This window comes from Bos taurus, chromosome 21, assembly GCF_002263795.3.
Source record: "Bos taurus isolate L1 Dominette 01449 registration number 42190680 breed Hereford chromosome 21, ARS-UCD2.0, whole genome shotgun sequence".
NCBI lineage: Eukaryota > Metazoa > Chordata > Mammalia > Artiodactyla > Bovidae > Bos > Bos taurus.
This window is the reverse complement of record NC_037348.1, coordinates 55,148,488-55,172,070: the sequence shown is the minus strand read 5'-3', so window position 1 is coordinate 55,172,070 and position 23,583 is coordinate 55,148,488. Positions and strand designations below refer to the sequence as shown.

Sequence of the window (23,583 nt, the reverse complement as noted above, 5' to 3'; positions counted from 1 at the left end):
TCTTAGTCTAGCAAACTGAGGAAGTTGGTTGTCGTCGCATGTCCTGGCGCCTGGCACTTCTGTTTCCTGTGTCTTCTCCGTATCTAAATATCTCTGCTGTGGTTCAGGGTATGTAAGGCATGGAATTCAGTGCTTCATACATTTTACCTCATACAGTGTCTGTGAGTTGCAGGTGCTGGAATTCATTTTTTAGTTGAAGAATCTAAGGCAGAATGTTGGTTTACTTCCCAAGGTGACACAGTCATCCAGAAATCAGACTGAGGCAGTCTGGCTGTGAAGTCCAGGCTTGTGCATGCTACATCAGACTGTTCTCTTGCTGCTGGTTTTGTTTTAGGGAGGCATAACCTGACTGTCATCTTAGCCTCCCAATGAGCCAGGATTCGGCTTCTCCATGCCAGGTATTTGCTTGTTTCCTCGAGGACTTCCTGGGGCACCAAGCATGGGTGTTCTGGGAGTCCTGGACTGGCCGGTTCACGTCCCACTCCCAGGTGTTGGAAACTGGTTGATACGGTTCTGTCGACATGTAAAAGCACTTTATTACCAAGGATTCTGTGCACTGTTCTGGTGAGGGTCAGGGACGGGGGAGTATCTGCTGGGGACATTTCTTTTAAATGAACCCACCTTTTTAAAGGCTGCCTCAGAGCACTAGGCAGGGAATGTGGGCTGAAGGTTTCCAGTCATTTTTCACTTTTACTTTGTGTTAGAATCACCTTTTCTTCAGGTGACTTCAGAAGTTTTTGATTTGGCTCTATAAAAACAGTGCTAGTTGGGAAAACAATGTATGCATTGTTATGACTGTAAAATTTAAATACATAGAATTCCTCTGCACTGTTAAAACAAAATTTTTTTTTTTTGAGCCAAGTGGCATGGCTTGCGGGATCTTAGTTCCCCAACCAGGGATTGAAACCAGGCTCTTGGCAATGAATTCATGGAGTTCGAACCACTGGACTGCCCTCTGCCTTGTGAGTTTGTTTTCAGGTTGTTGGCCATAGGATGGTCTTTGGTTAATAGCTCAAAAAAGTTCCGCAGGCATTGCCTGCCCACCCTGTTGTGCCCAGGCCACGGTCTGTACCCTGTGCCTCTGTCCTTCCCAGGTGCGGTGGGGGCAGGAGAGTTTGTGAGCCCCTGTGAGAGTGGCGACAACCTGGGTGAGCCCTCTGCCCTGGAAGAGCAGAGAGGGCCTCTGCCCCTCAACAAGACCTTGTTTCTGGGCTATGCCTTCCTCCTCACCATGGCCACGACCAGCGACAAGTTGGCTAGCCGCTCCAAATTGCCAGATGGTCCTACAGGAAGCAGCGAGGAAGAGGAGGGTAAGGCCCTAAGAAGCCCTGGGGGCTCTCACACCCATGTGCTCGTCCTTCCTTTCCATTCACTTTACGAACCATGTCGAGGAGGCAGGGCCCGTGGCAACTGGAGTCAGAGTCAGAGAAAACTAGTTTAACCCTGCTTGCTTTGTGGTTTATAGAATACTCTCAGAGAATTTCTCGTAGCAGTTCCTCAAAATAGTCCTTGAGAGGCAGATGGGAGATAGGTCTTATCCATTTTACAGATGAGAAAACAAGCTAGGAGCGGTCAAATAATTGCTTTTTATCCACAGTAATGGTGGACTTGGGACTTAAACTCCATTTTGTGCAGTACAGTCAGATTTCTGAATGCCCTGCCACCCTTCCCATTGGTTTTCTCTGGGCCCAAGAAGACATGTGGGAATGAAGTTCGTTCCCTTGAGTCTGTGTGTCAGACTAGGAAGGGTGGGCTCAGGGTCCCAGGTGATTTCAGAGAAGCAGCCTCTAGGCCTTTTCACCTCTTGTACGTCTCTTCAACCTTAAACCTTACACATTGCATCTGGGTTGTCTCTTAGGGTCTGAGTGAAGGCTGCAGTGGGGAGAGGTAAAAATTATTTCACCTGTCTAAAGAGTGTGTGATCCAGGTGAGAAAGCTGGGCAGGTACAAACATACATTGTAATTAAGTGACGGCAGCACAGTATCCGTGTGTGTCTGCCGGGGCTGACACTCCAAGTGGAACAATGTTGTATAAGTTAGACCGCTCACCAGCGCTGGGCCTTGCAGGAGGGAAATCGAATTGGGGAACATGGTTATCAGAAGACAGCACCAGCTGCAGATCTGGGATTGGCACTTCAGGTGTGTGGCCGATTTTCCTAATTAACCAAAACTACATCTCACCAGCCACAGCTCTGTGGAGATCTGTATGGGGACATGGGGAGGGTGGTCAGGGAATTGCGGTTGAAGTGTATACTATCTGGAGATACATAAATGGTTATCAGTATTGAGGCTTTAGGGTGTGAGAGCACGTGTCCAGTGGATGGGTTTCAAGAGTAAGTGTGATCTAGGCCTAGTTTTTCAGACAGAATTCAGGTATGTGAAGGGTTTCCTAGCTAAGGATTTAGTGTGATTTGGATCGTGATTGGGTGTGTCAGGGTATCAGAACCATGCTTGTGGTCTTGTTTTCTTTTGCTTTCACAATATTGCTGGACTCTAATCTTCATTCTCCAGCACGCTTCTAGCCCTTTCCTAGACTGGGACTTCACAATGCAGCTCTCCAGATGTTTTGTTGATTGATACAGAATGCCTAAGAAAACTTGCTTTGGTATGAGATGCAGACTGTCAGATTCTTTAAAAATCTGTGAGCCTGCGTGAGATCTTATAAACCTGAGAATTCCTTCCATCCCCTCTTGCAGATATATCAAATATTTTTAATCTCATTCTTATAAAGCATGAGTGAGGGATAGGTTTTGTCTCAAGTGAGGAGGAATTTGGACCTTTTTTTTAGAGGGAGCCGGCCATGTTTGTTGTGGAAAATGTAGTTACGATGAATGTCTGCTTTATGTTGCTCCTTTATCCTTACACATTGCTCCAGCAGTACCAGAATCTTTGATATTTTTGGTATATAGTATATTTTAGAGAATCCATGATCTCAGGAAGCAGGGGACATTTGTATCAGAACAGTCCTTTACTAATTAGCTTTTAAGAAACTATGTGATATGTCTTGCAGATAACCAGGAATCTCTTTTATTTGTATCAGGAGCTCAGTAAAATATTTGAATCCATCTTGTGAGACGTATTTAGTAACGAGTTAAGAATACGGCATCTGATCTTGTTAGGTGGCACATTATTAGGGACCCATCAGCCACAGGGATTGACTTCAGAGTTAGGTACCTTCATCCTTGATTCAAATGATGCAGTAAAAATCTGTTCATTTTAGCCTCTGATTGACCAGGGCCACTCATGCAGTCAGAAATAAAATTAAATCCAAACTGAGAAAAGTTAGAAATGGACTGCTGAGGTAGGGTAATATTTGATTACACAAATGCAGGAAATACAGATGGGGATTAAAAGCTAAACAGGTCAGGACTAGAAACAGTTCTAGATAAGTAGACATAAAATAGAAATCTTGAGAAAAATAAAGGACCTTGGGGGTCTTGGCAGTGACTCAGCAGTAGAGTGTTGGTGCCAAAAAGTGTGACATGATTTATTGATAAGGGCCAAGGATGCCAGGGCAAAACTGAGAAATAGTCTTGCTGGATTCTGGGTTTCTTACAGCCAATTAGTTTCTAGTTTGAGTTTTCATTCTGACAAGAATATGGAGAATGCTCAATCAAGAAAAGAGCAATGGAAGCAAATAGGCTGGTCAGTCAGACCTGAGCAGAGGCTTGGGTTTGGGGCCTCAATACTGCATGAGCAGCTCTGGCAGGGAGGGCCCCAAAGGGTTGGGCGGCCTCTGGTGGCGGGGGTTCTGTTCCAGCAGGTTCTCCTTCAGGTATGAGTTGGGGGAGGGAGTGGTCCTGGCACTGAACTTTTTATACATTTGATTTTTTTTTTTAATTTGTGATAAGTCCATTAGAACTTAAATTTCTCCAAACGCTCCTAATTCAATAAAATCTCTAGTGTCTTTTTTTTTTTTAAAGTGTTATTTATATATGAGAGGAGCAGATGACAAGAAAAGTCTCAGATATTGGTCAAAAGAAGCAATTTCTAATTGCCTAGGTTCATTACAGCTTCAGCCTCATCTCTCATAACTTCTGCTTCACTCTCAAGAATGTAGAGCAGTCACTGATGTTCAGTGTCCTGAGCTACTTCAGGATCGTCAGAGGTAGATAGTTTGCAATAAAAGGTTGAATTAGGCCCTTCTGGCTAACCTCCAGTTAATTATATTTTACAAACCCCATTTTCTTTGAGCATTTTGGTTTATCAGAGTTTTACTGGATAGGGAGTAAAATGTGGATGAAGGGCACATTTGAAGGCTTTATTATAAAAAGTGCTAATTGGCCATTCTTCATCTCCACAGAAGGCAGAATTAGAGGAAATAGGCTTAGTCTGCAAGAGAGATTAGGGCAGACAGCAGGAAGAACTTGCTGATGGTAAGGGTTACTCAGGCTGGAGGGCAGCAGGGTGGGGAGTGGGTGCATTGGTCCCCAGGCGCAGTCCCTGGGCGCGATCTTAGTGCAGAGACCTTTGCTGTTCTCAGGTCTAGGACCTGCCTCCATTTCTCATCTTCCCCACCCTTCCTGCTCCTGTCCCTTTTTTGAGCAGCATTTCATAGGCCTCGTGACAGGTCTTTCTGGCCCACGGGGAAGCCCTTTACCTGTTTTGGGGATACAGTATTGTGGAAGTAACTGGGAAGTAAGAAAGAGGACAGTAAGAAGCAAAGTAGCAAATGAACCAACTGGTAGTGATTATCATCTTGGTTATGTTTTTTAATAGAATATTTAGAAATTCCTCCTTTCAACAAGCAGTACACAGAATGCCAGCTTCGAGCAGGAGCTGGCTACATTCTCGAAGACTTCAATGAAGCCCAGGTAAGGCGTTCCTTTGTGTAGCTTCCCAGGGGAGGCAGTAATGCAAGTCCACTTGCTGGACTGAGCAGCGGCTGGATGGTAGAGATTTTGGGAACTGAGACACTGCCAAAATGTTGCATAAAATAGAACTTTTACTGTGTACAAGGAAGAGAAGTCAGAATCTTGGGTTACATTTAATAGCATTGGTTCTGTTGCTGGGACAAAAGCAGATGAAAATTTGTGTTTAACAGAAATCTTTTTCATGGTACTGGCTAAATATATGGGGTGTGGTTGTCCCTTGAGGACTTAGACCCCCAGAAAGCTGCAGGTGAGGCAGGAAGCTGCTTGGGTAGGAGAATAGACTCAGTCACATTTTGGATAGTATCGGGAGGTGTTCAACTCTGTTTTCTGTGACTCATTAAGGAAGCTGTTAAGCAGCTTTCCATAGTCATCACCAGACCCACTGGTTTTATGCCTTTTCTTCCAGTGTAACACAGCCTACCAGTGTCTCCTAATTGCGGATCAGCATTGTCGAACCCGGAAGTACTTCCTGTGCCTTGCCAGTGGGATTCCTTGTGTGTCTCATGTTTGGGTCCATGACAGCTGCCATGCCAACCAGCTCCAGAATTACCGCAATTACCTGCTGCCAGCTGGGTACAGCCTTGAGGAGCAAAGGATTCTGGATTGGTGAGTAGTTGTGAGCCTGTCTAGAACAGCAGACAGGAAGATAGCAAGCTTCCAGAGGGGAAGAATCTGTGGGAAAGTAAGTATTTCTAGAAACTGGAACAATCATAGGATACATGACAGAATTTGGGTTTGAGATTATTTTTGTAATTTAGTTTGTTTTCCTAGAGTATATGGTTAGGGACCTTTTTAAAAACATGTGAGATTTTCATGTAGATTCAATATTCTCAACTTGTCAGGTGAGGGGACTAAGTTTTAAGCTTAAAAATATAGACCCAGGAACGTGATTTGACTGATTTTTGGGGCTCAGGATAAATCTGGAAATCAGAAGGGGTAGATTAGAAGGTCAGGATCCCAGAGAAGACACATCATTCAAAGAAAGAGGGAAGGGGGTGACACCCTCAGCAGGGCTTTTGAAAGCATTCACATGTACCCGAGTCTCTCTGCAGAAAGGCTGTTGTTGGGTATTATTTATCATGCTGTTTCTCCGACTCCTCCATAGGCAACCCCGTGAAAACCCTTTCCAGAATCTGAAGGTACTCTTGGTATCAGACCAACAGCAGAATTTCCTGGAGCTTTGGTCCGAGATCCTCATGACTGGGGGGGCAGCCTCTGTGAAGCAGCACCATTCAAGTGCCCATAACAAAGGTACCTGGAAAGTGTGTGTTGTTATTGAGCCAAGGATGTCTGTAGCTCTGAGGCCTGGTGCTCTAAGTCTCAGGCCTGACAGAAACACACAAAGTCAGTCCAAGAGAAGAAAAATAGTGCTTTCACGAGGTGAGCCACCGTGAGTGAAGCACTGGGCTGTTGGTGCTCCTCTTGGTGTCCACTGTGTACTTGCTGAACAGAAGGCCAGCATGCAGTGAGCACAGCTTTCCACTGTGCTTGTGATCAGTGGCACCGTGTTTGACTTGAAGGGATTTAATTTGGGCATAGTGGGATATACTGGTGAGAAGGCTTACCTGTCTTTTTACTGGAGGGCTAAATTGAGTCTCCTTTCCTCGTCCACCTTCCCCTGCAGATATTGCTTTAGGGGTGTTTGACGTGGTGGTGACGGACCCCTCATGCCCAGCCTCGGTGCTGAAGTGTGCTGAAGCGTTGCAGCTCCCTGTGGTGTCACAAGAGTGGGTGATCCAGTGCCTCATTGTTGGGGAGAGGATTGGATTCAAGCAGCATCCAAAATATAAACACGATTATGTTTCTCACTAAGGATACTTGGTCTTACCGGTTTTATTCCCTGCTGTTGTGGCGATTGTGTTTTAACCAGGTTTTAAATGTGTCTTGTGTGTAACTGGATTCCTTGCATGGATCTTGTATATAGTTTTATTTGCTGGACTTTTATGATAAAATAAATGTTGAATCTCTTTGGTTGTAGTAACTGGGATTTCTTCATCCATTTCTTTGAGCTTAATCTCAGAACAAATAGCAAGACAAACACAGTAACTGCTGTTTTCAAGTGGACTTGTTTGCTGTAGGACAGTGGGTCAAGAAAAGACAGTGAATTTTTTATAGTTTTCTGTGGTATCACTGTCAGAAGATTAATCTGGGTTGTCTAAAATTCAGTACTTCCCAAAATCTGATTTTATAATAGGCGCAGATTATAGTTGTCCCAAAAGCTGAGTTGGATTGGGCACATATCTTAGTTTTCTGGCAGTGAAAAAGAAATCTCTTTAGAGTTGAATTTACTTACAGCTGACTTGTGGGTGCTATACTCTCAAAGCTAAAAAGGACCAGTTGTTGTGAATGGCTGGTGCCTGTAAACTTGATGACTTGCTGCAAGGATAAACATGAGAAACAGTGGTAACACTTGAAAATGTTAGCAGCTCTAGTCAGAGGTCAGAATTTTATTACTGTCACAGTCAGAAGCTGTTCCTTTTCTACTTCTAGCATCATCCCTGTTAAATGTCTTCTCATTCTCTAAATCAAGGCTTAAATCTCTTAACACCTTCTTTTCCCCCTGCAAACGGTAAATATTTTAGGCTTTGTGGGCCATTTGGCGTGTCACTACTACTCACCTTTGCTATGATGGCATGAGAGCAACCGTAGACAATAGGTAAGCAAATGAACGTGGCTGTGTGCCGATAAAACTTTATTTACAAAAACAGGCTGGCCATAGTATGCTAACCTGTGCTCCAGAGGCAGCAGTGGAAGGGTCATCTTTAGCTGACAGTTTCAGGGAATAAACGTCTATATGTGGTAGAAGATGTAGGGATGGACAAGGGCCAGATTGAGTGGCTACACACTGAAGCCAGAATTATCTTTCAGTTTGGAGGCAGTTGTCCAATGCATATTTATTTTGGCTCATACTGATATGAAGATTGATGGTTATCAGTGATGGCTGGGCATATTACTCCTGTGGTTCTTCTAATAAGGGATAATCAGACCTGCATCTTTCAGTATTCGAAATCTTAATATTTTTTTTTCCTTAAGGACCCTTTTTCCTTTGTTAAAAAAATACATTGTCAGCAGCAGAATTACCTTCTTAACAGTCTGAAATAACTGGAAGTTACTGGTAGAATTCTTCAGAGTCACAGCTGAAGACCCTTAAGGATGGGAGACTCCATTTCAATTTCTGAAAGAGGAAAGGAGGTCTGTGGGGAAACCTAGCTTACCTGGTGTTTTTCTTGCTCAGTGGTAACATCCAGTATTTGACCTATTTATAAGTCCTTTTTCACATGAGCCATATAATGTTCTGAGCTGTGTAACTTACTGCTGTCTTTCGAAGCTTGAACAGTACCCAGGCATGTAGTAGGTAACCTCCAACAAATGTTCCCAACGTAACAGACCTTGCCTGGTCAGCGGTGGGCCGAAGCTACAAGTCCTCCGTGGTGAGTTGAGAACTCCTCGGGGGTGGGGCAGAGGCCCCTCCCACACAGGAACCAGGGGAAGGACTTGCACCCGTGGATGTTCAGTAATGGCTTCTAGGAGAGAAGTCAGAGCTTTTCCAGTAGCTGCAGATGTACGGAGGCCGGCGAGAGAAAGGGGATGTTTGTTTTGAATCTTCTGTCACAATGCAGTGGGATTATTTCAGGTTGTGGACCAGAAATTCTCACATCCCGAAACTACAGAAAGAAAAGCTGCATCAATATATCATGCATTCCCGAGATTTTCTTCAAAAAAGTACGAATTGGGGCAACCTGTGATCTAGACAATCTCATCTTAAAACTCTTTTTGCTAAAATCACTTAGGAGGAATCTGCAAGTGCTTTTTTGAATGAGACAGACATTGGAGAAGCCACCTACCACTGAATCTATTAGATTTTTTTTATCAGTATGATTTTTTAAAAGTTTAGAGTGTGAAGCAGTGGTTCCCTCCTTTCAGAAGCAAAAGCTCTGAGGGTCAAGGAGGCTAGGGGTAAGGGGCATTAAGGCTGAGCAGCTGGCTCACGTCAGAACTGGGAACTGCAGCCATGCTGCCTCCCAGCACAGCAGTGTGCAACTTAGCCAAGAATTTAAAGTCCATCTCAGTGTCAGGAATTTAAGTATTTACTTAAACTTCTACTGGAAAATAATCTTTGCTGACGATCAGACACAGCCTTTTTCTTCTCCAAGCCTTGCTTGCTTTCTTCTCCAAGCCTTGCTTTCTTTCTTTGGACTAGATAATGGCTAAAGTCTCTTTCCAACTCTGGAATTCTACAATTTGTTAAAAAGCCACACACAATCCACTGAGCGCCCCAGAGGTGGTTGTTCTTACCTGCCCAGAGTGCCACCAGCCTGGGTGTAATATTTGTTATAATCTAGTCGTAAGAGTAGCTGAGCCAAATCCGAATTGATCTGATGATTGCGAACACTGGAGAGAATCTTGAACAGGAGTGAAGACTGACGGCTAAAACCCTGCAGAGAGAAGGGCTCAAGCTGTGTCACTCCTCTTAGATCTACCAGCCCATGTGGATGAAGGGGGCAAAGGGGATGCGTTGGAAAAGTCTTCCTGAAAATCCTACAGCACTAACTGGCCTGCCGACAGTCCCATTTCTCGACTCAAAAAATGAATTCTTTGTACTGAGTCCACAGAACACAGAATTTCCTATGAAAGTACTCTCATTCTCAGTAGGAATTTAGCAGCCAGCTTTAAATGAGTATATTCTGCTGTGTACTGGGCTGGCGAGAACCTGTGTTTTCAGATAACATAGACCTGCCTGTGCTACAGGCAGATAATTATAATCTCGGTGAAATAGGGGGTTTAGTTCAAGGAAGTACGGAGGTTGAATGTTAGAAAGCAGGAACAAAACCAGTGTGTATCTGGTGGCTTCATAAACCATTTGGGGCTTAACTGCATTTGAACACCAAAGCAGCACATACATACCTGCTTCAAAAACTGATAGAACATTTTTTACCTTTGTATCTTGTTATTTGTGTGTGTGTGTACTGGGGAAAAGACCGTGATCCCCCACGTGCAGAACCACCTGTGTCCCTTGGACGGGGCTGCACCCAGCCAGCGGCCAGGCTGACTCACCTTTACCAGGATGCTGAGCTGGGCAGCCCCACGCTCATCCAGTGGGCCCAGGTTCTGACTGACCAGTGAGCAGAAGCTGTGGCAGAGATCTAAGATTTCATTCAGGCAGTGAAACACCTACCCAGGAAACAGTTGGCATTAGGAGAAAAAGGGAGACACATCTGTGAAAGATTCGGGACAATAAGAGCTAACCTGTTCCCACCTTGTGGGCAGAGACCCTGCACGAAACCTCACCTGCGCCACAATAAATCCGTCGTCGTCTCTCGGACCCACAAGTGTGCGCCAGGCTGAGCTTCGCTTTGAGTGCTGCTCCCGTGCCTGGGGCACTCTGCTTGTACCCGTCCCCGCGGCGCCCCCTTCCCCACTGCAGCCTTGAGCAACCCCTTGCTTCCCTCTCTGTATTATGTGTACTGTTCACTTGGCGTTTGTTCAGGCCCCTGTGGTGTTACTGATCTGTGATGTATGTAAGTCCTGTTTCTCCAACTAGATTGTGAGCTCCTTAAGGGCAGAGCCACGACGTATACCTCTTTGTATCCCCAGTGCCTTGCATACAGTAAGCACTCAATAAATATTTGCTGATGATCACCTGCTCTGATACTCTGCTTTTCCCCAAGGACGCTCATACCACCTAAGGACAGTCTCCCTGTCACAGTGGTTCTCGGTGGTTTCCAGTTCACAGAACCCTCTAGAGTGGCATCTATAGTGCTCACTCTCCTTTAAAAATGGCCCCAAATACCAGAACAAAAGAGTGTGACTGAGGAAGACCAATTAGCTCCCGTCAGAGATAAGGCATAACTATTCTATCAGAAAGTACTAGGAAAACAAAACCCTACTAGGGGTCCTTTTAATCATTTTGCCTTTTTTATCCTTGAACTGGAATCAGCTTGTGCGCTTTCTAAGACTGGTGCCAACTGGAACCTGGGTTCTACTAATATAAGTGCTCTGGGGCCTAGATTTTTTTTAAAAAAGCTCCCAGATTCTCATGTGGAGCCAAGGTTGAGGATAACCTCCCTAAAGGAGATACACGATATATGTATGTACACAGGCACACACACACATACGTAAGAGACAACACTACTCTAGCTGTCTGAAAACAAGTTCCAAACTGGTCCATCCTGATCCAAAAGGTTGCTAAGAAAGTAAACTCTATGTGCTTTTCATTAGTCTTTCTGTGGTGTCATAAAAGCTTTTTAAAAATTTCTTTAAATTCTTCTTGGTCTTGGGACTTCCCTGGCAGGCCAGTGGTTAGGACTTTGCACTTCCACCACAGCGGGGGCACAGGTTTGATCTCTGGTTGGGGAACTAAGAGCCCACATGCCACAAGAAACAAAAATCTTTCCTTCTGAGGGGTAAGCATACATTATCTATAGCTGCTCACCAGGTCCTATGGTATAATATTTCAGAAATTCAAAGACATTTTAAGTTCCTTTTTAGTATTCCCTCGTAGTGTTTGTCCATTGTAAACTGTTAAAAATGTTTAGACAGAGACCACAAAGCTGCTGAATGACAGTTCCCCCTATCCTGGCAAGTCAAAGTGTCTAAGTGATGAGGCTAGAAGCAGCCAGCTCTACTTACAGGTTTCAACAAGATAAAGGATTGGGCCAGCAGATTGCTCAGGAAGTGGTCGTGAGCCAATCGGATGCTTTCAAAGTCTCGGGTCGAATTGATTTGATGAAGCAGCTGTGAGAACTGAGACTCCAGCACATCTACCTTGAGACAGTTACACAAATCATTTTAGTACCCTGCTCAGTCTAAGGACTCAAGGACATTAAGGTGCCTGAGCGATGAAATAGAAATTCTTTGTCCCTACCAACCTCCAGTGTCTTGGCAGATCCCTCCTATCCCTCATTCCCTCCACTGATTGACTTCGTTAAGTCCTGTGGGATCCCAAAAGTTACAGCAAACTAGGTTCAACAGGCATGTACAGCATGACTGTTGAGTGGATGAAGGAGAATGAGGAGTCAAGGTCCTTATTTCTACTTTCCTCTAAAATGCCCCCCAAGAAACAGCCCTAGTGATATAATCCACGGATTTTCAGACCCTAGTTTTTCACCAAGTGCAGGATTCTTCTTCAGCGACTCCTGCCAACCTGGGTTTTTTTCCTACCCCTTTCTTATCCCACAATGCAGACCTGGAGGTAGTACTGCAGGTTATCCACCAAGAATGCCATGCGGTTTCTGAGGCGCCACTTGACTGCGTCGCTCTGGTTGGACTTGAGGTGCTTGCGCTGCATCTGTAGGGCCCAGCAGTGCTGCAGCTCGGCTTGCACCCGGCGCACACTCAGCAAGTACTTGAAAACGACGTTGTACCTGGACGGGAACACCAGACCATTCAAGATAAAACGTCACCCCCCCCCACCTCCGCCCACGTGACAGACCCTAGGACTCTGTGCCACCCACCTGTCCCCAGAAGGCAAGAAGGACATCAGAATGGCTAGAAACGTGATCAGGGAAACTGGTTTATTTCTATGATGGAAAATTGCACAGCCATCAAAATGAAAAAAACTTTAGCTATACATTAGAAAATGACTCCCAAGTGATAGGATTTTTCAGTTTCCCTTTTTTATTCACAGACTACATATAACCTGATATCTTTTTGGTAATGCTTAAAACCAATTAAGTAGAAAAAATGTACTTTGGGGGAACATATTTAGATGTTATAAAACTATAAACACGATAGAAAACATTGCGTTTAGGATAGTGGTCACTTAGGGCTGAGGGAGGCAAGGGAGCAGGGCTGAGAAGGTCCACACAGATAGACAGACATTAGGGTCAGTGCAGTAGATTTTCTTCTAGAAGTGGTTTTATGTTGTGTGTAAGAAGGAGGGGAGGAGGGCCTTGCACGGACCAATAAGAATGTGCTGGGAACCAAGGATTTTGGTTACTGTGATTCTCCCTGAAGACCAGGAGAGAGAGAAAATTAAGGGCCCCCTGGGGAGGGGGGAATAAATGAGGAGGGTAGGATTAACAGATGCTCACTGCTGTATACAAAACAGACAAGGTCCTGCTGTATAGTACAGGGAACTATTCAGTATTTTAAAAGCCTGTACTGGACAAGAATACGAAAAATATGAGTCACTGCTGTACACCTGACACTAACAACACTGTAAGCCAACTCCACTTCAGTTAAAAAAGTCAAGGCTCCCCTCACTGAGTTCAAAGCAGCTGCCTGACGCTGAGTCCTGTCTTGAGAAGATGCATGGGAAGAGCAGCCAGTTCCTGGTGGAAATAGGCTTATTTACCTATTCTTACCGATTCTCAGGGAGGCTTGCGTAAGAACCTGATTCCATCTGGCTTTAAAACGTTTTTATTTGTAATGGAACATTGTACTGAAAATAGTACATACACCTTGTTTGGATTCTGATTTGAACAAACCCAACCATAGAAAGACAAGTTTTAGGTAAGAAGGGAAACTTCAATATAGAACTATTGTTACTTTTACTGGGTGTGATAATGGCATTGTAGTTATGTTAAAAAATGTTCCTTTTTTGAATTGCATAGTGGTGGAGTGAAATGATGACTGGGATTTGCTTTAGAAGGCTCTGGCCAAAAAGAGGAGATGAATCAAACAGCATGACATGGCTGGTTACTGGAGATAGACGCTGTGTCCGTGGGAGTTTGTTGCAGTCCATACTTTTGTTTACATTCGGGAATTTTCATAATAAAATGTTTAAGAAAATACTTCTGAGCTTGATTTCTTCAAGGGTGTTAGGAGCCTATGAAGTGAGGAGAAAAGTGGACTGGGACCTACAGGTGCTCTCAGCAGAGTCCGGGCAGCTCACCTGGGCGGGCTGTGGCTCTGTTTTCTCCCTGAACCAGCTCTGTCTTTGCAGTGTATGTCTATAGTGTCTCGTACCCTAAGCTGCTCTGCCCCCAGAAGTTGAGGCTTGCGTACAGGCATGGGGAGGAGGAGAGGCCACACACTGGCAGCCTGTAAATTGCTCCTTGTGTGCGTGCTCTTTGCGACCCCATGGGCTGTTGCCAGCCAGGCTCCTCCGTTTATGGGATTTCCCTGGCAAGAATACCGGAGTTGTTTGCCATTTCCTCATCCAGGGGATCTTTCCGACCCAGGAATGAACCCATGTCTCCTGCTTTGGCAGGTGGATTCTTTTATCACTGCACTGCCTGGGAAGCCCAAATTGCTCCTTACTTTGCAATTTAAAAAAAAAAGGTTTTAAGGGTTTGACCCTCCCAGTCATTGCAGCATTCACTGCCGTCTCACACGTACAGCCTCACTTTCTAGTGTTGTCTCCGGCCCCTGAAGGCATCCGAGTTCACAGCCCCTGATTTACAGACTGTTAAATTGTCGGCTGGCTCTCTCGCTCCCACCAGTTCTACTCCTGATACTTTCTTCCTTGGAATTAAGTTGGATAATCATTACCTGTGAGAAACTCAGAAATACTCACTTTTCCAGGACAGCAGGGGTGAAGAGAATGTGTAGTGGCCACTGCACTTTGTAGGAAAGACCCAGGGCCGCCCAGCCGGATGCTGGGGCTTCCCGCGGAGAAGTTTCCCGAGAAGGCCCTTCTCTTGCCTGAGGAGCATCTGTTAAGAACAGAGAAGATGACTTTGCTCATCTAGAACCAGAGTTTCAACAAGGTGAGAGATGAGCGCTCGCTTGAGCTGGCAGTGTGAGAAGCAGAGAGGGCACACAAAAGGACTTGTAGGGGGCAAGGAGACTCCCGTGCGGGGTTCTCGCAGGAGATCTTTCACAGGGGTTCTTTTTTCAGCCGTAAAGAATGGCGGCTATAAATAAACAGACCATTCCAGCAGCATGACGAAAACAAAACCATGGCCTGGCTGTCTCTTAGCATCTCTTGACTTCCCTTTTGTGTAAAATTAGGGCGCTGGATTAGGTGATTTCTGAGGTACAAAATTATATGGTTTCTGCAGAAGTGGATGGAAGCAGAAGAGACAATGACCGGTAGGAGCAGAGAAGGCGCGTGAAAGCAAGGCAGACCTTTGTGCTCCTTGCCGTGATACTCGATCGTCAGGTGCAGCAGAGGGAGCAGGTTGTCGTCGTCCAGCAGCACCTTGTGCGCCGACTGCTGGAAGGCCACGTTCACGTCTGCGAAGGAGGACACGGGCCAAGTGGAGGCCTGGCTCTGCCACACGTCCCAGCTCCTCTGGCTTTCCATCTCTCCCCCAGCCCGCCCAGCTCTAATAGCAGCTGCTTTTGCTGACTAGCAAGCGTTCCTTCTCCTCTTGCTAATAAGAGCATCCTGTTTTCCCTGAGGAATCACCCTGGCCCAGAACAATCCATGTAGTTCCAGCGGGGGCTGGTGACCCAGTGGTGAGCTATCTTGTTACATTATGCTGTTTAGGGATAGGAATATGACCCAAGCCAGGCCAATCCAGAGGTTCTATTCAGATTCTGAAAGAGGGCAGCTCTTTTTTTTTTGAGATAAACGGAGTCAGTAAGATGTGAACTTGGTTACAGGCCATCTTGCTACCATACAGAGGAGACCTGTTTCAGAAGAAAAGGCAGAGGCGAAAGATGGAATGGCACCAAGCCCTGAAGGCGCCAGGTGAGCCTTGGAGCAAACTGCCTAGAGCCATCATACCTGTGGCTTTTTCAATTATGAGAATCAATAAATTCTTTTTTCCTTTGCTTAAGTGAATTTGAATTGGAAGTGGATGGGATTTGAATTGAGTTTTCTGACACCTGCAACCTAGAAAGCCCTATGTAAGTACAGTGGACATCTGCGGTTTTATAGAGCTAGAAAAATGGTAACCCTGTTTTCTCTCCTACCTCTCCCACACCTTTTTTTGACACTCAGCCTTACCCAACCAACTCTCATGTAGTTCAAATGGGAATGGTTATCCTTCCTGTCAGTCAAGGGTGAACACTTAATTGAAGGAGACATTTTCTTTGGCTGCACTGTGACCCATGTGGGATTTTAGTTCTCCAGGGATCAAACCAGTAAGCCCTGCAGTGGAAGCATGGAATTTTAACCACTGGACCGCAGGGAAGTCCCCAAATAAACAGATCTTCATGGCTGACCTCTTTGATACAGGGACAGGTGTACAATCTAGTTGGACTAATCAAAACCCCTTCCCTGGAATCCTTTAACCTGCTACCAGAGAGACCAGGTTTGACTCCCCCAGCAGACGCTGTGAGCTATGTTCCTGGGAGCTGCTGGTGGCCATGTGGCCACAAGGGACTGGAAGGCAATCAGAACACAAGAGGCACAGACAATCCTAGCAGTGAGAGAATCCTGGCAGTCCCTGGTTCTTAGGCCCAGCTACATCCCCATGGGCTTCCTCATTGGCCCGGTGGTAAAGAATCTGCCTTTCAGTGCAGGAGACACTGGTTTGAGCCCTGGGTCAGGAAGATCCCCTAGAAAAGGAAATGGCAACCCACTCCAGTATTCCTGCCTGGAAAATCCCTTGGACAGAGGAACCTGGTGGGCTACAGTCCATGGGGTCACAAAAGAGACATGACTTAGTGATTAAAACAACAACAAATACCCTTTCCCACTGGAGTTACAGATACAATAGCAAATAAATTCCCCTCTTCTACCGAGGTTATTTTCCATCACTGACAACCTAAACAGTTCTAATACAACAAGGGGCAATAAGTCCCAATATGGGGACTTCCCTGGGTGGTTCAGTGGTTAAGACTGCATTCCCAATGAAGGGACCAGGGGTTCAATCAATCCTTGGTCAAGGAACTAAGTTTCAGCATGCTGCGTGGCTCAGCCAAAACAAAACGTCCTAATATGTCCCTTAAGAGATATATGGCTACAGGGACTTCCCCAGTGGCCCAGTGGTTAAGACTTTATCTTCCAATGCAGGGGATGCAGGTTTGATCCCCAGTAAGGGAGCTCAGATCCCACATGCCTCCAGGCTTAAAAAACAAAACAGAAGCAATATTGTCACAAATTCAATACAGACTTAAAGAAATATATGGCTATAATCTGATGAGATGAACTGAACAATTCGTTTGAAGGCTTGTACCGCCTCTTCCAGGAAGGGTCACGAGCTGAGGCTGTTCCCAGTAACAACAGTGTGAGCATACCTGAGCAGCCTTCTATCTTTGGAAACACTCTTAACTCACCAGGCTACTTTAAATGTGGACCAGGTCTAAATGGTTCAGCAGCAAGCTAAGCCATCCCCTACAGCCCTGGGACTTCAGTAAGCTGGTAATTCTCAGGCCCCAGGGTGATTACCATGTTCAGTTACTGCAGTGGGTGGTGTTTTTAACATGTGTTGAGCTGTATCAATGAAGGCCTGAAACAGTTCTCCACGTCCCAGAAGGTAAAAGTCTTTAATGATCTGCAGAAAGAATTTCAATTTTTAATTCAGTAAAACAGCAAGGCCAGGAGCTCTTCACTATCCTAAGAGATTTATGCATATAATTTCAAGTTTCATCTGTTTCACTCCAGCTTACAAAAGGACATAGGGTTTTGGCATTTTAAAGGAGCATACTTGGTAATGGGTGACTGGCGTGTCTTTGATCTTATTTATTCAACAAAAACACAATTATGCCAGAAGAAAGTAAACAGCCGAAGCTTTGTGCTAGAGTAAATCTGTAGTGTTAGATGGAGTTTGCCCACCCACCTGGATGAGGACATAAAAAGCCACTCTAGAAGTCGGGATAGGCAACCAGTGCCCTCAGAAGAGGCTGGAGAATAAAGGCATTGACCACCAGTATCATTTTAAGAGTTAAAAGAAGAGCTAAGCTATTACCTTCAGCTGACCCAGTAAATCTGACTCTTCCACCATCAGCTTCCAGAGATGCTGTGAGAAGAACCAACAATACAGGGTCAAAGTTTCATTACAATGAAAACTCCTACAAAGAATGGTTCTGTGAAAATCCAGCAATGTATTGAAAAAAGTATACATACCATGACCACACTGGGTTAATCCCAGAAATAAAAGTTTAAAAGGTAAGAAAATATGAGATGGAAATACTCTGGAATTAGACAGTGGTGATGGTTGTACAACATTGTGAACATTAAAAAAAAAGTGAACCTGCCTATTTTTAAATGGCTCAAATGTTTAACTTTGATGTTTTTCAATCTCAAAAAAAATTTTAATATGAATATAACTTATTAAAGTTAATAACTAATAACTATTAAAAATTAAAAAAGAAAAACCATGATTGCCTCAATAGATGCAGAAAAAGCATTGGATAAAACATCTGTTGATGGTTTTAGAAAGCAAAGATTAGAAGGAAATCTTTTTATTCTGATAAAGGGTATATACCAAAATCCCACAGCAAACAACCTATTTCACAGCAAAACATTAGAAGAAATTCCTTTTAAAGTCATTCAATATTGTACTAAAGATTTGCCAATATGGGGAAAAAAAAAAATAATTGAAAAGGAAGAAACAAAACTTACTATTGTCAGATAATATCACTACCTGCAGAGAGTCCAAGAGAACTGACATAAACTATTAGAACTAGTAAGAGAATTTGGCAAGCTTGATGATGAATATAAAAAATCCACTACATGGCCATTACCGCATCAAAGGATCCTGACTAGGATTTGCCCAGTGACGTGATCGGTGTTGATTCAGTGTGCCTGGAATCCCTACCTGGGTGTTCCTACTCTCTGCCCTGTCTCATTGGAACTGACACAGACTAGGCCCTTCTCCAATACACAATGCTAGACAAAACAGCTGACCTCCCCAGGGGAATGTGTGCACACAGGTCAAAGTAATTAGACCCGGGAGGTGTAAAAGAGGTGTGACAGACTAGACAGACATGGGCTTCCCAGGTGGCTCAGTCGTGGAATCTGCCTGCTAATGCAGAAGATGTGGGTTCAACCCCTGGGTCAGGAGATCCCTGAACAAAGAAACGGCAACCCACTCCAACATTCTTGCCTGGAGAATCCCATGGACAGAGGAGACTGGTGGGCTACATTTCAGAGGGTCACAAAGAGCTGGACAAGACTGAGCGACTAAACAGCAACAGCAGATAACACTGGAGAAGTTTTAGAACTGCCTGAGGGGGTAGTATAGTTAGCCACCCAGATCTCCCCAGTAAGACTGAGACATTCCATACGCCAGCTGTTCAGAGTACTATCTGTTACTGGCACTTTTGGCTAAAGGGAGCTACCGTGACCATGGTTCCCTCCTGAGGAACCAATTTCTGATAGATGCAGAGGTACAATGGCCTAGCCCTCTAACCTCAATTTGGGACATCTCTGGAAGGGCCATTCTAGCTTCAGAACTCTCCAAAAGATTGGCCAAGGCTTCTGTTGCAACTGCATCACAGTTTATTTGCTCTGGAATCCTAACCACTAGGTCACTAGGAACCCTCCTCTTGCTTTTCCCCCAAATTTAAAATACTCTTTATAAATATGTTTAAGAGGCAAGGATAACAGGAATATAAATAAACAAAAATAAATCATAAAAAGAACCAAGATGTTGGATCAACTGAATATCCATATACAAAAAATTAAAACTTGATCTATACCTTGTACCACATACAAAAATTAATTAGAAATGATTATGAACCTAATTGAAACTAAATACTGTAAGTTTTCTAAAAGAAAATAGAAAAATTTTGTGACACTGGGTAATGCAAAGGTTTCTCAGTCACAATGCCAGAAGCATGAACCACAAAATACATAGAAATTGATAAACTAGACTTAATCAAAATCAACACCTTTTGCTCCTTGAAAGCCTCTTAAGAGAATGAAGAGACACGACCCAGATAATCACGATGGTGTGATCACTCACCTAGAGCCAGACTCCTGGAATGTGAAGTCAAGTGGGCCTTAGGAAGCATCACTATGACCAAAGCTAGTGGAGGTGATGGAATTCCAGTGGAGCTATTTCAAATCCTGAAAGATGATGCTGTGAAAGTGCTGCACTCAATATGCCAGCAAATTTGGAAAACTCAGCAGTGGCCACAGGACTGGGAAAGGTGTTTTCATTGCAATCCCAAAGAAAGGCAATGCCAAAGAATGCTCAAACTACTGCATAATTGCACTCATCTCACATGCTAGTAAAGTAATGCTCAAAATTCTCCAAGCCAGGCTTCGGCAATATGTGAACCGTGAACTTCCAGATGTTCAACCTGGTTTTAGAAAAGGCAGAGGAACCAGAGATCAAATTGCCAACATCCGCTGGATCATGGAAAAAGCAAGAAGAGTTCCAGAAAAACATCTGCTTTATTGACTATGCCAAAGCCTTTGACTGTGTGGATCACAATAAACTGTGGAAAATTCTGAAAGAGATGGGAATACCAGACCACCTGACCTACCTCTTGAGGAAACCTGTATGCAGGTCAGGAAGCAACAGTTAGAACTGGACATGGAACAACAGACTGGTTCCAAATAGGAAAAGGAGTACGTGAAGGCTGTATATTATCACCCTGCTTATTTAACTTATATGCAGAGTACATCATGAAAAACGCTGGACTGGAAGAAACACAAACTGGAATCAAGATTGCTGGGAGAAATATCAATAACCTCAGATATGCAGATGACACCACCCTTATGGCAGAAAGTGAAAAGGAACTAAAAAGCCTCTTGATGAAAGTGAAAGTGGAGAGTGAAAAAGTTGGCTTAAAGCTTAACATTCAGAAAACAATGATCATGGCATCCGGTCTCATCACTCCGTGGGAAATAGACGGGGAAATAGTGGAAACAGTGTCAGACTTTGTTTTTTTGGGCTCCAAAATCACTGCAGATGGTGACTGCAGCCATGAAATTAAAAGATGCTTACTCCTTTATGACCAACCTAGATAGCATATTCAAAAGCAGAGACATTGCTTTGCCAACAAAGGTCCGTCTAGTCAAGGCTATGGTTTTTCCTGTGGTCATGTATGGATGTGAGAGTTGGACTGTGAAGAAGGCTGAGCACCAAAGAATTGATGCTTTTGAACTGTGGTGTTGGAGAAGACTCTTGAGAGTCCCTTGGACTGCAAGGAGATCCAACCAGTCCATTCTGAAGGAGATCGGCCCTGGGATTTCTTTGGAAGGAATGATGCTAAAGCTGAAACTCCAGTAGTTTGGCCACCTCATGTGAAGAGTTGACTCATTGGAAAAGACTCTGATGCTGGGAGGGATTGGGGGCAGGAGGAGAAGGGGACGACAGAAAATGAGATAGCTGGATGGCATCACTGACTCGATGGACATGAGTCTGAGTGAACTCCGGGAGTTGGTGATGGACAGGGAGGCCTGGTGTGCTGCGATTCATGGGGTTGCAAAGAGTTGGACGCGACTGAACTGAACTGAGGGAGAAAATATTGTAAGTCATGTATCTGATAAAGGACTTACAAATCCAAAATACATAAATGACTCAAAACTCAATAGTGAAAAAGTAAAGTTTTTTCAATAAAAAATGGAAAAAAGGTTTGGATACTTCCAAGAAAATATATGGATGGTAAATAGAGAAATGAAAAATTTTTCAGGCTTCCAGTTCAAGATGGTGGAGTAAAGGATCGGCGCTTATCTCCTCCTGTGAGAGCACCAAAACTGCAACTAGCTGTTGAACAACCATCAACAGGAGGATGCTGGACCCCACCAGAAAATGATACCTCAAGTCCAAAGACAAAGAAGAAGCCACAGAGAGACGGTAGGAGGGGCACCGTCACGATAAAATCAAATCCCGCATCCATCGGGTGGCTGACCCACAAACTGGAGAACAGTAATATCAAGGAAGTTCTCCTACTGTTGTGAAGTTTATGACATCAGGCTTCCCAGCCTGGGGATCCAACAAAGGGACTGGGAATCACCAGGGAATCTGGCCTTGAGGGCCAGGGGGATTTGATTATAGAAGTTCCACAGGACTGGGGGAAACACAGAGTCCAGTCTTGAAGGGCCTCCTGCGCAGGGTCGGTCGGCAGGGCCTCACCACAGGGACAGGGGCACTGGAAGGTCCCCCTTTGTGAAAATGCTCTTAGAGTTCACCATTAACCCTACCATAGAGCCTGTAGACCCCAGGGCAGGGTCGCCTCAGGCCAAACAACTACCAGGGAGGGAGTGCAACCCCATCAATCAGCAGATAACTGGATTAAAGCTTTACTGATGAGCAAGGCCCAGCTGACCAGAGCAAGACCCAGGTTTTCCCACTACCAGTCCCTCCCAGCAGGAAGATTATACAAGCCATTTAGTCTCCTCCATCAGAGGGCAGACAGAAGAAGCAAGCAGCAGCACAGTCTCACAGTGGCTAAAACAAAAACCATATTATAGAAAGTTAATCACAATGAAAAAGCAGAAAGTTATGTCCCCGACGCAGGGACAAGATAAAACCCCAGAAAAACAACTAAATGAAATGGAGATAGGCAACCTTCCAGAAAAATGATTCAGAATAATGATAGTGAAGATGATTGAGGATCTTGGAAAAAGAATGGAGGCAAAGATTGAGAAAGATGAAAGAAATGTTTACTAAAGACCTAGAAGAACTACAGAAAAAACAAACAGATGAATAATACACTAGAAGGAATCAATAGCAGAATAACTGAGGCAGAAGAATGAATAAATGACCTGGAGGACAGAATAGTGGAAATCACTGCTGCAGAACAGAGTATAGAAAAAAGAATGAAAAGAAATGAAGATAGCCTAAGAGACCTCTGGGACAACATTAAATGCAACAGTATTTGCATTATACGGGTCCCAGGGAAGAGAGAGAGGACCAGAGGAAAATATTTGAAGAAATAATAGCTGAAAACTTCCCTAACATGGGAAAGCAAATGGTCAACCATGTCCAGGAAGCACAGAGTCCCAGGCAGGATAAAACCAAGGAGGAACACACCGAACACACATAGTAATCAAACTGACAAAAATTAGAAATAAAATATTAAAAACAACAAGGGGAGAATGACAACATAAAAGGGAACTCCCATCAGGCTGTCAGCTGATTTCTCAACAGAGACTCTACAAGCCAGAAGGGAATGCCATGACATATTTAAAGTGATGAAGGGGGGCATCCCTTGTGGCTCAGCTGGTAAAGAATCTGCCTGCAGTGCAGGAGACCTGGGTTCCATGCCTGGGTTGGGAAGATCCCCTGGAGAAGGGAAAGGCTAGACACTCCAGTATTCTGGCCTGGAAAATTCCATGGACTGTATAGTCCATGGGGTCACAAAGAGTTGGACACAACTGAGTGACTTTCACTTTAACCTATGATAAAATGATTAAAAAAAGAAGAATAAAGTGATGAAGGGGAAAAATGTACAACCAAGAATACTCTACTCAGCAAGACTCTCCTTCAGATTTGATGGGAGAAATTAAAGGCTTTCCAGATAAGCAAAAGTTAAGAGAATTCAACACCACCAAACCAGTTTTACAACATATGCTAAAGGAACTTCTATAGGCAAGAAACACAAGAGAAGGAAAAGACCTACAGAAAATAAACCCCAAAGAATTAAGAAAATGGTAATTTTCTTAATTACCATTAAGAAAGTTGCTCAGTCGTGTCCTATTCTTTGTGACCCCATGGACTGTATAGCCTACCAGGCTCCTCTGTCCATGGGATTTTCCAGGCAAGAATACTGGAGTGGGTTGCCATTTCCTTCTCCAGATCTTCCTGACCCAGGGATTGAACCTGGGTTTCCCACATTAAAGGCAGATGCTTTAGGATCATACATACTGATAATTACCTTAAATGTAAATGGATTAAATGCACCAGAGACACAGACTGGTTGGGTGGATGAAAACATGCGTATGTCTGCACTTCTACTTACCGCATCATCCTGC

The 23,583-nt window shown here is 44.4% G+C and overlaps 2 protein-coding genes across 2 annotated transcripts in view; one reads left to right on the top strand and one right to left on the bottom strand.

Annotated features, from left to right (window-relative positions):
* The window catches only part of TP53BP1 (tumor protein p53 binding protein 1), a 67,814-nt gene extending 60,959 nt beyond the window's left edge, over positions 1–6,855 (top strand). The window contains 5 exon segments of the mRNA NM_001206397.3: positions 1,095–1,310; positions 4,720–4,814; positions 5,281–5,480; positions 5,980–6,125; positions 6,499–6,855. Coding sequence (NP_001193326.2) covers positions 1,095–1,310; positions 4,720–4,814; positions 5,281–5,480; positions 5,980–6,125; positions 6,499–6,686 — 845 coding nt within the window. The 3' untranslated portion in view covers positions 6,687–6,855.
* An 887-nt stretch (positions 6,856–7,742) lies between these two features.
* TUBGCP4 (tubulin gamma complex associated protein 4) overlaps positions 7,743–23,583 on the bottom strand; it is a 41,655-nt gene continuing 25,814 nt past the window's right edge. The window contains 9 exon segments of the mRNA NM_001077902.2: positions 7,743–8,539; positions 9,171–9,310; positions 9,930–10,046; positions 11,505–11,639; positions 12,061–12,238; positions 14,335–14,473; positions 14,889–14,996; positions 17,101–17,206; positions 17,621–17,671. Of these exon segments, the coding sequence (NP_001071370.1) occupies positions 8,527–8,539; positions 9,171–9,310; positions 9,930–10,046; positions 11,505–11,639; positions 12,061–12,238; positions 14,335–14,473; positions 14,889–14,996; positions 17,101–17,206; positions 17,621–17,671 (987 nt within the window). The 3' untranslated portion in view covers positions 7,743–8,526.